Genomic DNA, 14,471 nt, shown 5'->3' with positions numbered 1-14,471 from the left:
TAAACTTTACAATCCCCATTAAGACAACACCATATGCCCCTGAAACTGACACAAGTCGAAGTATGGCCACGTCAGTCAGATGACTTTTATACCATCAAATGAACTATACATTCTTAAACTGGATTGTCTGAGGGGAGGGGGGGGTTGCCCCTCTGACATTTTGGGAGAATGTGACAGAGCAGACAATCATCCTTGCTAATAAGATTCAGCTTTTGAAAGGTTTAAACCAGCCACGTGACATAAGACTGCCAACTGTTTTGCTTGCCTTTTAAGTTCAAAAGACAGATGTTCCATAGTAACATAGTAGATGACGGCAGTTAAAGACCCGAATGATCCATCCAGTCTGCCCAACCTGATTCAATTTAAATTTTTTTTTTTTTTTTTTCTTCTTAGCTATTTCTGGGCAAGAATCCAAAGCTTTACCCGGTACTATGCTTGGGTTCCAACTGCCGAAATCTCTGCTCATCTACACCCTCCCAGCCATTGAAACCCTCCCCAGCCATTGAAGCCCTCCCCTGCCCATCCTCCACCAAACGGCCATACACAGACACAGACCGTGCAAGTCTGCCCAGTAACTGGCCTTAGTTCAATATTTAATATTATTTTCTGATTCTAAATCTTCTGTGTTCCATTTCAGAGCAGCCGTCTTACAACTGTTTCTCACAGGCATATCAATAGCTCCTGGTATGTTCTACAGAGCAGGCCAAGACAAATCTTATTTCACTGCCAGTATGAGAAATAGAAGCAGCACTTCCTCCAGATTAAATCCAGCAAGATACCTCACAGGAGAACTCAAGATTCTTCTTCTTCTTAGGTGTCATTGACTCATGCTCGGGTCCTAGCGACTTGATGAATTACAGATCTAAAAAGAAATTGGCATAGTTGTTTTTAACATGTCCAGCCATCTGATTGCATGTCGCCTAATTCAAGATCTATCTCTATAGAGAAGATGTTGTATATAAGCTTAAGGTTTAGTTAAGTTTAGTCTGGTTCTTATGATCTTTCCAAACATGATGTTCTTCTCCAATGATCTTTCTCCTCTGATAATATGACCAAAATAAGACAGTTGTAACATCATCATTTGGTCTTCTAGTGACATAGCTGGTTTGATCTCTTCCAAAATCGATTTGTTAGTTCTTCTGGCGGTCCATGGCATGCATAAAACCCTCCAAGACCAAAGCTCAAATGAGTCAATCTTCTTTCTGTCTTCTTTCTGTAGTGTCCAGCTTTAGCATCTGTAATTGACCACTAAGAAAATGAGTGCATAAACAAGTCTGATCTTCGTTTGGAGTGTTATGTCCTTGCCTTTGAATTCTTTGTCGAGAGCCTTCATTGAAGAGTAACCAAATGCTATTCTGTGGAGTATGTGTTCCATGCTAGTTGTGTCTTTGTTTACAAAAGAGCCCAGGATTTCAATTGCCTTCAAGCTCAAAATCTTCATCATTTTCCAAATTCATGACCTTCGTTTTGTTTATGTTCAGTTCAAAACTCAAGGTTTGCCCAGAATAAGTGGGTACTGATCAATGGTAGAGAATATTCATCTGGTGCAGGTGCTCACTATTGTCTTCAGAACCCTGAATATTTCCAAGCAGGCTTAGAAGGCAACATGTCTTTAAGTTGATGGGCCATCAAAAACTTATGAACTTCCTGTGGTTCCTTTGTCAAGGGGGAAGATTTGCTTCAGGGCTACAGAAATACTCTTATGACTTTAGAATAAAGGCATTACCATACCAAATTGTGTTTTCCATAATGAAGAGAGATTACTGTGAAACTTGATAAACAGTGATAACGCAGGGACTGCAAGTCTTGCAAAGTTTGCCACAGGATCTCGCGGCAGTAATTTTTTCCACTATGGAGTCTGCCGGGCAGCAGCGTAAAGGGATTTGCTCCTGCCCTGCCCAACCACTGGACAACCAGGGACCTAAGGTAGGCCTGCAGGGGGACCAGGAGGGGAGGGAAGGGAAGAGGCGGGCTTAGCTGCACAAAGTCGCCGGGAAGGAGGGGATTGACAGCAGCTTTGGCTCCCCACACCACTGGACCATCAGGATAGTACTGGAGGCCCGCGGTGGGTGCAGGATAGGGTTAGCTCGAATATAAACCAAGACCCCTATTTTCAGGCCATTTGTTTGGCCAAAAAATCTGTTTATAGTTGAGTATATACAGTAGAAGGTAGAAGTGCCACTGGTGATCATTTTAGAAATGGTACCACTACAGCCTGACAAGCCATGAATAAAATGGATGTTTACTTTGCTCTTCAAAAGACTTGTGCTATCCTAGAAAGGTTCAGATGTTCTATGAACATTGATATGCTGCCACTCACTGACTCCACTGAATAATTACTTAGAACTCCTTCAGAATCACTGGGGGGGGGGGGAATATAAAGGAAAAATTATTTTGGCACCATTTAACCTCCAGAGTCCAACAAAGAATTTGGATAACTTGAACTCTAGGTACACATTTGACTTGAGGTCAGGGAACAGGGTGCATTAAAAATACAGGGACTGACCAAGACATGAAACTCAATTTCACCTCTGTAACTTGTTTGCAGAGACTGTTTGGAGAGCCTGGTCATGCATGAGAGAAGATGTAAAACGCAGCCTTGAGTAAAGGCAGAAAATATATGTGGTTTTGGGAATGTGCTTATTACAAGGTCATATCTGACACAAGAAGCAAATATTTTGGCTCTGCATTTTTATGAAACCTCTTTTGTAAACACACTCCTGATCTCACATGCATCACAGCAAACACACAGCTCTCTACAGTCGCCGCATTCCTCTCTAGTAAGTAGGAGCCAATTGACTACTTCCTGGGCCAAGGGTCAAGGACAAGAGGCAAATAATCAGTAGAACTCATTTTACAGTCTTTATTTCAGTCATGCTTAAATAGTTACATGTTTTGCTGCAGAAAAGAATGACCAGAAGAACTCTAACAACCACGTCTACATGACAAACCAGTGCCCGATCCTCCTTTTCTGGTATAAGTTCTTTCCCTCTATGAGAAGGATTTATACTCTGGAAGAGGCAGAACTGGCTAAATGAACTGGCCAATTTCTCTTTCTTCTCCTCCGCCATCCCCTCCCCAAAAGAAAAAAAATCAGGAACATGTTCAAACCAGGCCTATGGATCAGCTCCATCTCGAATAGAAGCACAAGTGTTCCAGCTCCAAAAATCATTCCGAGATAGTCATCTCAGACTTAATTATTACTAAGAATGACACCTGATATTTTTGTTCTCTTAGATCCAAACTTAGGGTTACCAGATGTTCTTTTTAGAGAACTGTCCAGGTATCTGGACAGATTTTGAAAACCATGAAGTTTGACCAGGTTTTGGAAGGCCCCCAACTCTGCCAGATCTCAAGGCTGTGTCTGGAGGGCCTCCGAGAATTCACGCACAGCGCCAGGCTCAGGGAAGGAAAAGAGATGAGGAGGTTTGGGATGGGGTGGGGCTATTTCTCTTTTTTACTGATACAAATATGATAACCCTTCCCAAACTGTTCCTTAGATGTGTCTTCATATGAAGTACACTTACAATTTTTAGAGTCCTTGGCTCTTGTGGGAGGGTAGAGCTATTACAGAAAAGTGGATCAGAACCACAGAGAGTTTAGCTTTCAAGATCCTACATGGCATCCTCCCTCCCGTTATCCCACTCTTCTGGAACTCCTCTAACCCTAATTCCACTAGATCCTCCCAAAAACTGAAACTATCATTCCCCCCTGCAAAAGGTATATCCCACGTAGGTAAACTAGGAACATCCCCCCCTTTAGAACCACAGAACTCTGGAACAACCTCACATCCCTGCTCAGAATTTCAAGCTCCCTCCAATCCTTCTGCAAACACCTGAAAACTTGGCTCTTTTCAAAAATCTAACACCTCCCGCTCTTTGGTACCTTGTCCCTCTTTATCTTCCTAGCTTCTTTCCTATAACCCTTCATTGTAGCTCCTTTTCAACCTAGCCCTGTAAACCGTGCCGAGCTCTACGCTTGTGGAGATGGTGCGGTATACAAACCTAAGGTTTAGTTTAGTTTAGACTGGAGGGGGAAGAAGATAGGAGAGAAAAGGAGATGTACTGATGCTTAGCTCATACAAAATGTATGTTTCATGCACGTTGTATATGAGCACATGAACAGACACTAGACACAACCTTCCTTAAAGCCTCTCCATGAAGACCTACTTATTTTTACATTTTTGGCTGAAATCAAAATGTGTAATAAATGGCTCAGTCTACAAAAATTGCTCCTTAGCTCCCAGGAATGTCCGAGTCCAGCAGCACCCAGAGGGACAGCCCTTAACAGTGAGGATCTTCATTCAGGGTGTAAAAGAGGGTTACATGCACCCTTCAATAGCCTTTAAGACCAGGCCAGATCAATCAAGGCAAACAGAGTTCTTGGCCCAGGATTTGAGCAATGCAGCATGCCAATGTCACAAGAGTCTCCAAAGACAATATAAAGTGAACACTTCATCGCAGCTGCCTTGCCATAGCAATGGTGGGTAGAAGAGATAGAATCAGTCTATCAGTCCCTGTTTCTATATCAACAACAGGGAGGAAATATGAAGCAAAGCCCAAGCAAAACAGGTAAATCTTGCTTGGAAGCAGCAAAACCTATTCTCTTGAAATGACTCCTGAGGCTGCACTGTTCTATCACAGAAACATAACAGCAGAAAAAGGCCAAATGGCCTATCCAGTCTTCTCATCTGCAGGATCCACTATCTCTTCCTCTCCTTAAGAAATTCCATGTGCCTGTCCCATACTTTCTTGAATTAAGACACAGTCTATGTCTCCGCTACCTCTACAGGGAGACTATTCCATGCATTTACCACCCTTTCTGTAAAAAAAAGTATTTCCTTAGACAAGTGGCTCTTAAACCTGTCCTGGGGAACTCCAGCCAGTCGGGTTTTCAAGATATCCCCAATGAATTCATTTATTTATATACCGTGTATATCCTAAGTGGTTTTACATTCAGGTATTTTATCATATTTCCCTGTCTGTCCTGGTGGGCTCAAACTCTATCTAGTGTACCTGGGGCAATGGGGGGATTAAGTCACTTGCCTAGGGTCACAAGGAGCAGTGAGGGATTTCAACCCACAACCTTGGGGGTGCTGAGGCTGTAGCTCTAACCACTGCACTTTCTAACCCCCACATATTTATGAAGCAGATTGGCATATAAAAAGGTGACAGGCATGCAAATTTGTCTCACGCATATTCATTAGGGATATCTTGAAAAACCGACTGGTACCCCAGGACTGCCTTTCACCTCTTAAGTTCATCCTACGCCCTCTCATTCCGCAGCTTCCTTTCAAATGAAAGACTCGCCTCATGCGCATTTATGCCACGTAGATATTTAAACGTCTCTCAAGAAAAATAATAAGAACAAAATAGAAATCAAGAAATAGAAAAAAATATAAATCAAACGTTTCTATCATATCTATCATATGGAGATGCCAGAGAGAAAGACCACAGAGAGCGACAGAACCTTCTTTTCAAGCAAAGAAGCCAATGTAATAAAGTGTAAGAGGCTTAGCACAGAGTTTAGTGTTGGGCTCTGAGCAGCTTTCTGCTCCATGGTAACCTTATGCAGAAAAAGGAGATAAGCACACAAGAAGACGGTGCACCAGGTCTTGTATAGATATCAGCGAACTATTCAAATCTGACAGTGATGCAAGTATTGGCACAGAAAATCTGAAAGCTGAGCGCGTGGTTTTCCAGTGAAGTGTGGTCTGTGGAGGAATAAAGAGTTAACTTATTCTTCTCTGGCTAGCATTAGTGAGGATTTCATGCCCATTGCTTATGTTTTGCAAAAGCATAAACTTTTTATTTTTTTTAATTGATGGTCAATGAAAAAAATGCAGCAGAGAGATAAAGAGCCGAGGCAATTGCATCACCAAATGGAGGGTTAAAGGGTGGTGCTGCAGCTGTGAAATGAAAAGTAAAGCACTCAACCATACCAATAATATTTGAGTGCAGAATTGCATTCTAGACATACGCCTTTGCATTATATTATGTGCATACAATTCCAGGTACTGATACAATTTTTTTTTGTGCACAAAATTTTGATTCCACTGCTAACACATGCCTATGTACACATTTTCATGGCAACTGGTATGCTTTCCTATTTGCACACATTTTCTGTGTGCAATTATTTTATACAATTAAGCATTGGGTGCAATTTTTTTTTAAATTACATATGTTAAGAAACTGTGCACTGGCAATAACTACATCAGCCCCAGAGAGGATTTGGAACCAGATCTATGGCTAAACATATAAAGAGGGGGCTCTTGACTTACCCTCATACATCTCCAAGATATGAACAGTATCTCCGACCTGCAGCGACAGCTCCACGTCCTGGGTGGTATCATAGTTATAGATTGCTGGTCAGAGAAGGAGAGAGCAGAATTAAAATCCCCAGTCACAGATATATAAAAATGTATTCTGTGTTTCCCTTGCAGTTGTCTTTACTCAATTCTGAAAACATTTAAGCTGTTTATGAAGCTAGGGTAAGTGTGGCATTACCGAGTCATTTTACCACAGGAAAACTACCATGAGATTTGCTAAGCTGTGGTGCCCAATATATTTATTTATAAACTCTACTAAACTGCCTTTCCATCTAAAATGTCAGCTGCACTGGCATGCAATCAAATATAACAATATGGAAGAAGGAGTGGCATAGTGATTAGAGCAACAGCCTCAGCACCCTGAGGTTGTGAATTCAAATCCCACACTGCTCCTTGTGACTCTGGGCAAGTCACTCAATCCTCTATTGCCCCAGGTACATTAGATAGATTATGAGCCTACCAGGATAGATAGGGATAGATAGATAGTACCTGATTGATAGGTGGTATATAAATACCTAAAATAAATTTAAAAAATAAAAAAAACAGGACTTGATATTCAAAGCCATTTAACTGGGCCAGAAAGTTTCCATGGCATTGCCACAGACTATTGGCTCTGATCACTGAAGCACTCTCCAGTTAGTGAAACGGTGATCTGTTGTGGAGCAGGAATTTAACCGTTAACTACCACAAGACTAATATAACCTGCACAATCTTAAAAACACAAATTAATAGAAATAATAAAAATGGATCCATTCTTTTCAATGAAATTGATCGTATCAGAAAAAAACAGGCATTCCAAGTTTTTTTCTGAAGACCAAGGGCTCAATATATATGTAAAACAATTTAAATGACCACCTTACAAACAATATTGTTCATTCAAAGCCAGTTTACAAAACACTCATAAAAATTAGTAAAAAATAAAAACCACCCCAAATCAAATAAAACAGATTCAGCACAATCCAACATACTGTCACCACGACAAGCACAAGAAAAAGACATTTAAAAACTTGCTAAAAACTTGGTTAACATCATGCTTTGCTTTGGTTCCACTGACAAACTGTTCCACTAGATTGGAGCCATGAGGCATTTAGGATAACAATTTTGCATAGTCCTTTAATTGGCAAATAATGGTGCTGTAATTGACTGTGCCTTTAAAAACCAATTAAAAACTAATTAGGAAAAAATTAGGTGCCAAGAGGTGCCTACAAAAAAAGGCATCTGAATCGCATCTATGCAGAAGCTTACCGTGCCAAATGTCAAAGAGGCATGGTAATGGGCAGAGTCGATGTTTGGCGCCACTAAGCGTGATTCTGCGTTGAAGACAGGCACTAGAAATGTAGGCCTGTAAAACCATGGCCTACATTTCCGGTGCCTATCTTTAATGCAGACTGTGATTCTTAAACTGGCACCATAATTTGAGTGGTGTGCAAGCAGTGCCATTTTTTCAGGCATCAGTTAATTTTGGTGCCATTTTGAGAAGCCGAACCTTTATGTTTTTTTGTTGAATTTTTTTTTTTTGGGGGGGTTTCCAATTGGAATCATCTATGGATTGCAGTCTTTAAATATTGCCAACCATGTCTGAAAGACAATCCAATTACCTTCCCAGATGAGGTAAAAACACAGGCAACTGAATCTTTGGGAAGGTGACATTTTCTACCATGTTTGAACACTCATACAATACATAATGAATTTGATATGCATAGGTGAGGAGGAAGAAGTGGCCTTGTGGTTAGAGCTATAGCCTGCGGGTGGACTGATTCATGCTGCTTCAGGCTGCGGGCTTCCCAGCACCAGACCACCAGACACACACCCCTGCAGAGGAGGAAAAACCAAGAAAAAAAATTCTGAACCAAATTTTTTTCCTTGGTTTTTCCTCCTCTACAGGGGGGGGGGGGGGGTGCGTCTTATAGAACAAAAAATATGGTAAATATCTAAAATAAATAAGAACCTCTTCCTGTGAGTTAGGATCTATTTTCCAATGTACAGGATCTGACTGTGCAATATAAGAATTATTAACAGAAAACTGGGCAGATCTGAGAAGGCAGATACACCCTAATCACCAAACAGTTTACCCTATAACTGTCAAATGGAAGCAGAAACCTAATCTACTCTGAAGCTATCAAACTTTGGAATACATCCATTTTTTTTCTTCTTGCTCGTCACATGTCTTATGAAAAATGTCCTAATACTAAATAAGGAAACGCATACTGTCAAGCACACCATTCATTTTAAGCAGCATTTGACGTCTATTGCTTCCTGGATTGGGGCCAATGCAAACACTTGAGCAGCGCTAAGTACTACACACACAGGAAACAGGCACTAAAATGTGACACGAAGGAATTTCTAGTTCACAGGATGAGTTAACAGATCCGGTGGGCCTTCTTCCAGGGCTACTATACTTACAACAGGCCCCAAACAAAAACTAATAAACCTCCATAAGAACAGAAGAATAGCCTTACTGGGTCAGACCAATGGTCCATCAAGCCCAATAGCTCGTTCTCATGGTGACCAATCCAGGTCACTAGTACCTGGCCAAAACCCAAAGAGTAGCAACATTCCATGCTACTGATCCAGGGCAAGCAAGATAAACCATTTTTCAAAGCAGACATAACTCAGTCCTTAAAAAGTATTAAATAATACTTTTCTTTTCCATCTTTGTTGTCCGAGCATTTTAGTTTTCTAATTGGGCTGGTCTCAGTCCTACCCACCTTCCTTGTGTCAGTCTTCTAAATTATTTTCTAGGTTTTGCCTTTCTATTTTCTTCCAGGTCTTTTCTATATCTGTCTGGTACTGATTTTTCTTTTCATGGGTGTTTTTTTTTCTTCCTTCTTTATGCCTGCCCATTTGTTTTACCCTCATTCTCCCTTTCTCTCACCCTTATTTCTAATCTTCTCCTTTTTCATCTGTCATGTATGTAACAGCTTTTTCCATATTCTTCTCATCCCGTCTTCAGTACTCCCATTGCCCCCTCTCTTTCCTTCTCTAGTCTCCTCTCCTCTTTCATCCACTCCCTAGTACTCACTCACATCCTCTGTACTCACTTCTCACTCAGCCCCAGCTCCACCCCCATCTCTTTCCTTCCCTTGCCTCCAGGCCATTCTTCTGTTTCTTACTCTCATATTGCCTCTCTTGAACATTATTTCCACCCTTACTCAACCACTTCAGAGACCCATCCCTTCCACAGTAACCCCATCCTTTTTTAGTGCTTCTTATCCCCTCACCAGTCTTCCAGGTCATTCACACTATGGCTCAACTTTTCCTCACTCTCCATCCCCTTTCTCTTGCCTCCATCCCAACCCAACCCACTCATACCTACCAACTGCCAAGTCTTTATTATCCCCTCAAAATTCCCTATTATGATCCCCCTACACACTGTCCCCACTCAATCACAAAGTCCCAATCATCTTGTGCTCTGTTCTCCTTCACATCCTCTGGATTCTAGCCATCTTCTGCTCTGTTCTCCTGCCCCCCCTCCCCAAAATCTGTGAAGCGGTGGGTTTGGGAAAGCCAAGGGAGATGCTGGGGGGGGAGGGAAAGAGAGGAGCAATGTAGGACCTAACCTCGAATTACACACAGGCCACAGCATTTTTGGCCTTTTTTAGTCCTAAAATTGCCCTCAACACACATACAAGATCGACTGATTAGAGATGATTATATAAGGTACTCTGCAGTCAACTTAGTTAAGAGGAAGCTCTTTAAGGTCTCGAGACCTGGAACATTCAGTGTGCTAGAATATCTTTAAATACTCCCTATCCTTGGCACTGTTCCCACCCCAAAACAGATTGTAATCAGAACTCACATTACCAAACAAAAACTGAATGAAGGGCTTCCTAAAATGTGGGTCCATACATGTGACATAGAAGGCTGTGGACTGCTCTTCTATGCAGTCTTTTTGGAGAGAGGTGCAGGTGGCCATCTCTAAAATTGTGGATGAGTTAGTCCCATAAGTGGCTTCTGGTATTTTTTGCTGGGCAACGTGTCACACTCAACAATGCCCACAAATGCCAAAGACTAACTAACTTGGTTCCTTTTATTTGCAAGAAGCGGATTGGTGAGATGTTGGACTGGTTATAGAAAGCTTGGTTGCTAGCAAGTATTGGGGGGGAGGTTTCTTTCCTTAATATTTAGATTAGGTCTTTCCTATTCATAATGGCGTTCTTGTCTTGTTTTAACTTTATTGTGTTTTGTAAGCCAATTGATCTGTTGTAAATTGCGGGATACCAAATTTTAATAAACATACGTACGAGTTGAGAGGAAGGTTGAGAATTTTGGATGGTCTGGCTCCCTTTATTTTGCTCGTCCAGATTTGGGCCAGAACCAGTTCCAGGATGCATGGACAACATTGCAGTGGTATGGAAAAGATACGGCTTGAGCTAAATGGCTTGTCACTGCTTTCTCTATTTTCCACGCCTGCTAACGTTTATCTGCTACTCTCAGCTGTGCTGAATGTCAGCTCCTGCTTTCTTTGAAAGTGCCATTTCTGAAGGGTCGCTATCTTATTTTTAGGAAGGAATGATCTATTAATGTATTCTCCCCTCTTTGGCGCTCCTTTTATTTTTATGCTGCTAGAGATGCTTTCATGGGGGTGGGGGATGTCGTCAATGCTATTTGATTTGTGTTGGTTCTTAAGTCTGGAGTTTGTTTTCGTTTGAAGGACTTCATCAATGGCAAAATTTAACTACTGTGTTTCATACCAGGGGAGCTTTGTTTCTCGATACTGATCCAGCATTTTTGTATACACATCACATATCTTCTCACATACTGTATTCAGCTCTCTGGCTGACGTAGGGCACACTTCATTCTAACTGTATGTTTCAAAACTTAATTGACGAGATCAACGACAACAAAAGAGAACTGCAAAGCCAGAATAAAATAGTTTAAACCTCTTTCAGAACGTTGCCATTGGAACAGAAGCACTGCGAATGCACTGAAGTATTCTTTACAGCAGAGGTCTTCAATCTTTCTGCTGTTACACACCTGACAGGCAACGCTCATATAACACACCGAATACTAAAATTCACAGCTAAACAAAGCAAGCCTGAATATTTCATTGTTTAATTATAAGTCAAGAATAAATTTGCCTATCCTGTATCAAAAAGCTGTATGCAACACATCTGTCCCAGATTTTTCACGTCATATACATCAAATAAATATTCAATAATATTAATAACAACTTTATTCTTTTATACTTCAACTAGTCTTTAAGCCCGTTACATTAACGGGTGCTAGAATAGATGTGTCTGTCTGTGTTTCTTTATCTCTCTCTCCTTGGCTGCTGTCTGTATCCTTCTGTCTCCCCTCCCCCCCGAGCAAAGCTGTCTGCCCCCAGCACACACCTCCCCCCAAAGCAGCCCCCTTTCCCTCTCCCTAACTGTCTCTCCATGGCCCTCTTCTGTCTTCCCCCCAGAGCAAAGCTGTCTGTCCCCAGCACACCTCCCCCCAAAGCAGCCCCCTTTCCCTCTCCCTATCTCTCCATGGCCCCTTCTGTCTCCCCCCCAGCACACACCTCCCCCCCCAAAGCAGCCCCCTTTCCCTCTCCCTGTCTCTCCATGGCCCCTTCTGTCTTCCCCCCCAGAGCAAAGCTGTTTGCCCCAAGAACACCCCTCCTCCCAAAGCAGCCCCCTTTCCCTCTCCCTGTCTCTCCAGGGCCCCTTCTGTCTTCCCCCCCAGAGCAAAGCTGTCTGTCCCAAGCACACCTCCCCCCCAAAGCAGCCCCCTTTCCCTCTCCCTATCCATGGCCCCTTCTGTCTCCCCCACAGCACACCCCTCCCCCCAAAGCAGCCCCCTTTCCCTCTCCCCCTGGCTCCCGGTATTGATCATCTTCTTACCCTCCCTCCATCCTGGCGTCTTCTGGCCTGCTCCTCTTTTCAAAGCAGCCTGCGATCGTGGTGGCCGGCTTTAGCGAACCTAGCAGGCCGGTCTCAAACTCAGTAGCACGTTCCCTCTGACGCGATCCCATGCATCAGAGGGAGCGTGCTACTGAGGTTGGAGAGCGGCCTGCGAGGTTCTTTAAAGCTGGCCACGATCGCAGGCTGCTCTGAAGAGGAGGATCAGCGGCGGCAGCGGCAAATGAGGGCCTGAGGTGACACGGCGAGGACGCAGGCAGGGAGAGAGCACAGTCGCGCGAGTGAGAGGCAGCGGCGAGTGAGGGCGGGCGGTGACACGCCGAGGACGCAGGCAGGGAGAGAGCACAGTCGCGCGCCTTCAGCCACCGCACGCGCCCCCAGCCCCTGCAAGCGCCGTGAGGTGTCAAATAGAATACTGCCACAGAAGCACACTTCACGGCGCCAGGAATCACGAATTTTCAAGAGTGCATGCGCGCTCTAGGGTTTTATTATTATAGATAACCAAAAGTTCTAGGCGGTTTATACCAAAAAGAGCTGGACAATCAGCGAAATACAATAATACAGTAAAAATACAAATATTTGTAAAATAGAATTTCAATAATAAAATTCACTAAGTAATAAACTTATCGATCAAAGTGGTCTTAATTAATTTCCGAAAACTGCAATAGGATAACATAGCTTGCTGAATTTATTTACCTAACCAAGATTGTTGCCTACCAGCTTAAAATGCTAGGGCTCTTTCTAAGAAGGTCTTATATCTACACCCATTAATTTTTGGATAAGCAAATAAGTAGAAGTTTCTAGTTTCTCTTGATGGTCTATGCAACACAAAATGAGGAAAAAAGATAAACTGGAGACAATCCTTGTATCAGCTTAAAGCAGATACAGGAAAATTTGAATAATACTCTTGCCTTCAAATTCTCGTGTCAACTCAATATCAGTAGCACAAAATCCCTCCACTGCTAGATACTGTGAAGCAACATAAAAACCTGCAAATACGCTACTCGGAAACTATATAGCAAACAGCAGACCTGCAACATGTTCAGATGGTGTTGGAGGTAAGTTATTATTGGGGGAAGTGGAGAAGCAGAAATAGGGACCTGTCCAATATATACTACTACTACTAATCATTTCTATAGCACTACTAGTTATATGCAACACTTTACATCAAAACATAGAAGAGAAGGTTCCTGCTCTAAAGAGCTTACAATCTAGTCAAGGCAGACAAACTGGACAAGAAGGTGCATCAATACACACTGCTCAGGTGGAAGAATTACAGATATTGGTGCTTAGAAGGTAAGTTGGAGTTTGGAACTGAAAGCATCTTCAAAGAAGTCTGGATTTGACTACTGCCAGACAAAGCCTGACGTATCGAGTCAGGCAATTTGTTCCAGGCATACGGTGCAGCAAGGTAAAAGGCACAGAGTCTAGAGTTGATTGTAGAGAAGAAGGGTACAGATAAGAGAGACTTATCCAATGAGTGGATTGTCCTGCTTGAGAGAGGTGGGGGGGGGGGAAGAGGGATGAGATGAGATGAGAGGAAAGATATTGAGAAGCTGTATAGCAAATACATTTGTAGATCAGTAAGAGGAGTTTGAACTCTATGCGGAAATGGATAGGGAGCCAATGCAGTGACTTGAGGAGAGGGGTAATGTGGGCATAGCACCATTGATAGCTTGCCCTATGACCTGGTGGGCCGGGACAGGAGGGATCCCTGCTGTCCCAGCCAATTTTGACAATTTTTTTACCTCCCTCCCACCTTCCCCCACGTACCTTTTTGAATCCCTGGTGGTCCAGCAACATGCCTGGCAGGAGCGAGCTTTCCGCACTCCTGCCCCATGCTGAGCCCCTCTGAATGACTGCTGTGAGTTTTTGTGGTCCAGCAGTGTACCAGGCAGGAGTGAGCTTTTTGCGCTACTGCCCGGCGCTGAGCCGCTCACTGAATGGCTGCCACTATTTCTCACAGGACTTGTGAGAACTGGCGGCAGTCATTCAGGGAGTGGCCCAAGGCCGGGCAAGAGAACAAAAAGCTCGCTCATGCCCGGTACACCGCTGGGCCAAGAGAACTCGAGGCAGCCATTCAGGGAGGGGCTCAGTGCAGAGCAGGAGCGCAGGCAGCTCACTCATGCCTGGCACACCACTGGACCACCAGGGATTCAAAAAGGTACACAGGGGGCGGCAAGAGGGAGATAAAAAAATTGTCAGTCGGCCAGAACAGAGACAGGATTTCTCGCACAAAGCTCAGTTCTCATTACAGAAGCAGTGCAAGGAGGAGGGGAATGGCTCAGGCACTGCAT

General features: G+C 43.2%; 1 protein-coding gene across 4 annotated transcripts in view; it reads right to left on the bottom strand.

Annotated features, from left to right (window-relative positions):
• DOCK5 (dedicator of cytokinesis 5) overlaps positions 1-14,471 on the bottom strand; it is a 271,412-nt gene that overhangs the window by 204,647 nt on the left and 52,294 nt on the right. For all 4 annotated transcript variants that reach the window (XR_004539947.1, XM_033950084.1, XM_033950083.1 and 1 more), the window contains exon 2: positions 6,281-6,364. Coding sequence is in view for 3 of the 4 variants with exons in the window: in XM_033950083.1 (XP_033805974.1) it covers positions 6,281-6,364 (84 nt within the window). In the remaining variant the exon portion in view is untranslated. The remainder of the gene's footprint in view (positions 1-6,280; positions 6,365-14,471) is intronic.

This window comes from Geotrypetes seraphini, chromosome 6, assembly GCF_902459505.1.
Source record: "Geotrypetes seraphini chromosome 6, aGeoSer1.1, whole genome shotgun sequence".
In the NCBI taxonomy this organism is placed as follows: Eukaryota; Metazoa; Chordata; class Amphibia; order Gymnophiona; family Dermophiidae; genus Geotrypetes; species Geotrypetes seraphini.
This window is presented reverse-complemented; position numbering and strand designations above follow the sequence as displayed.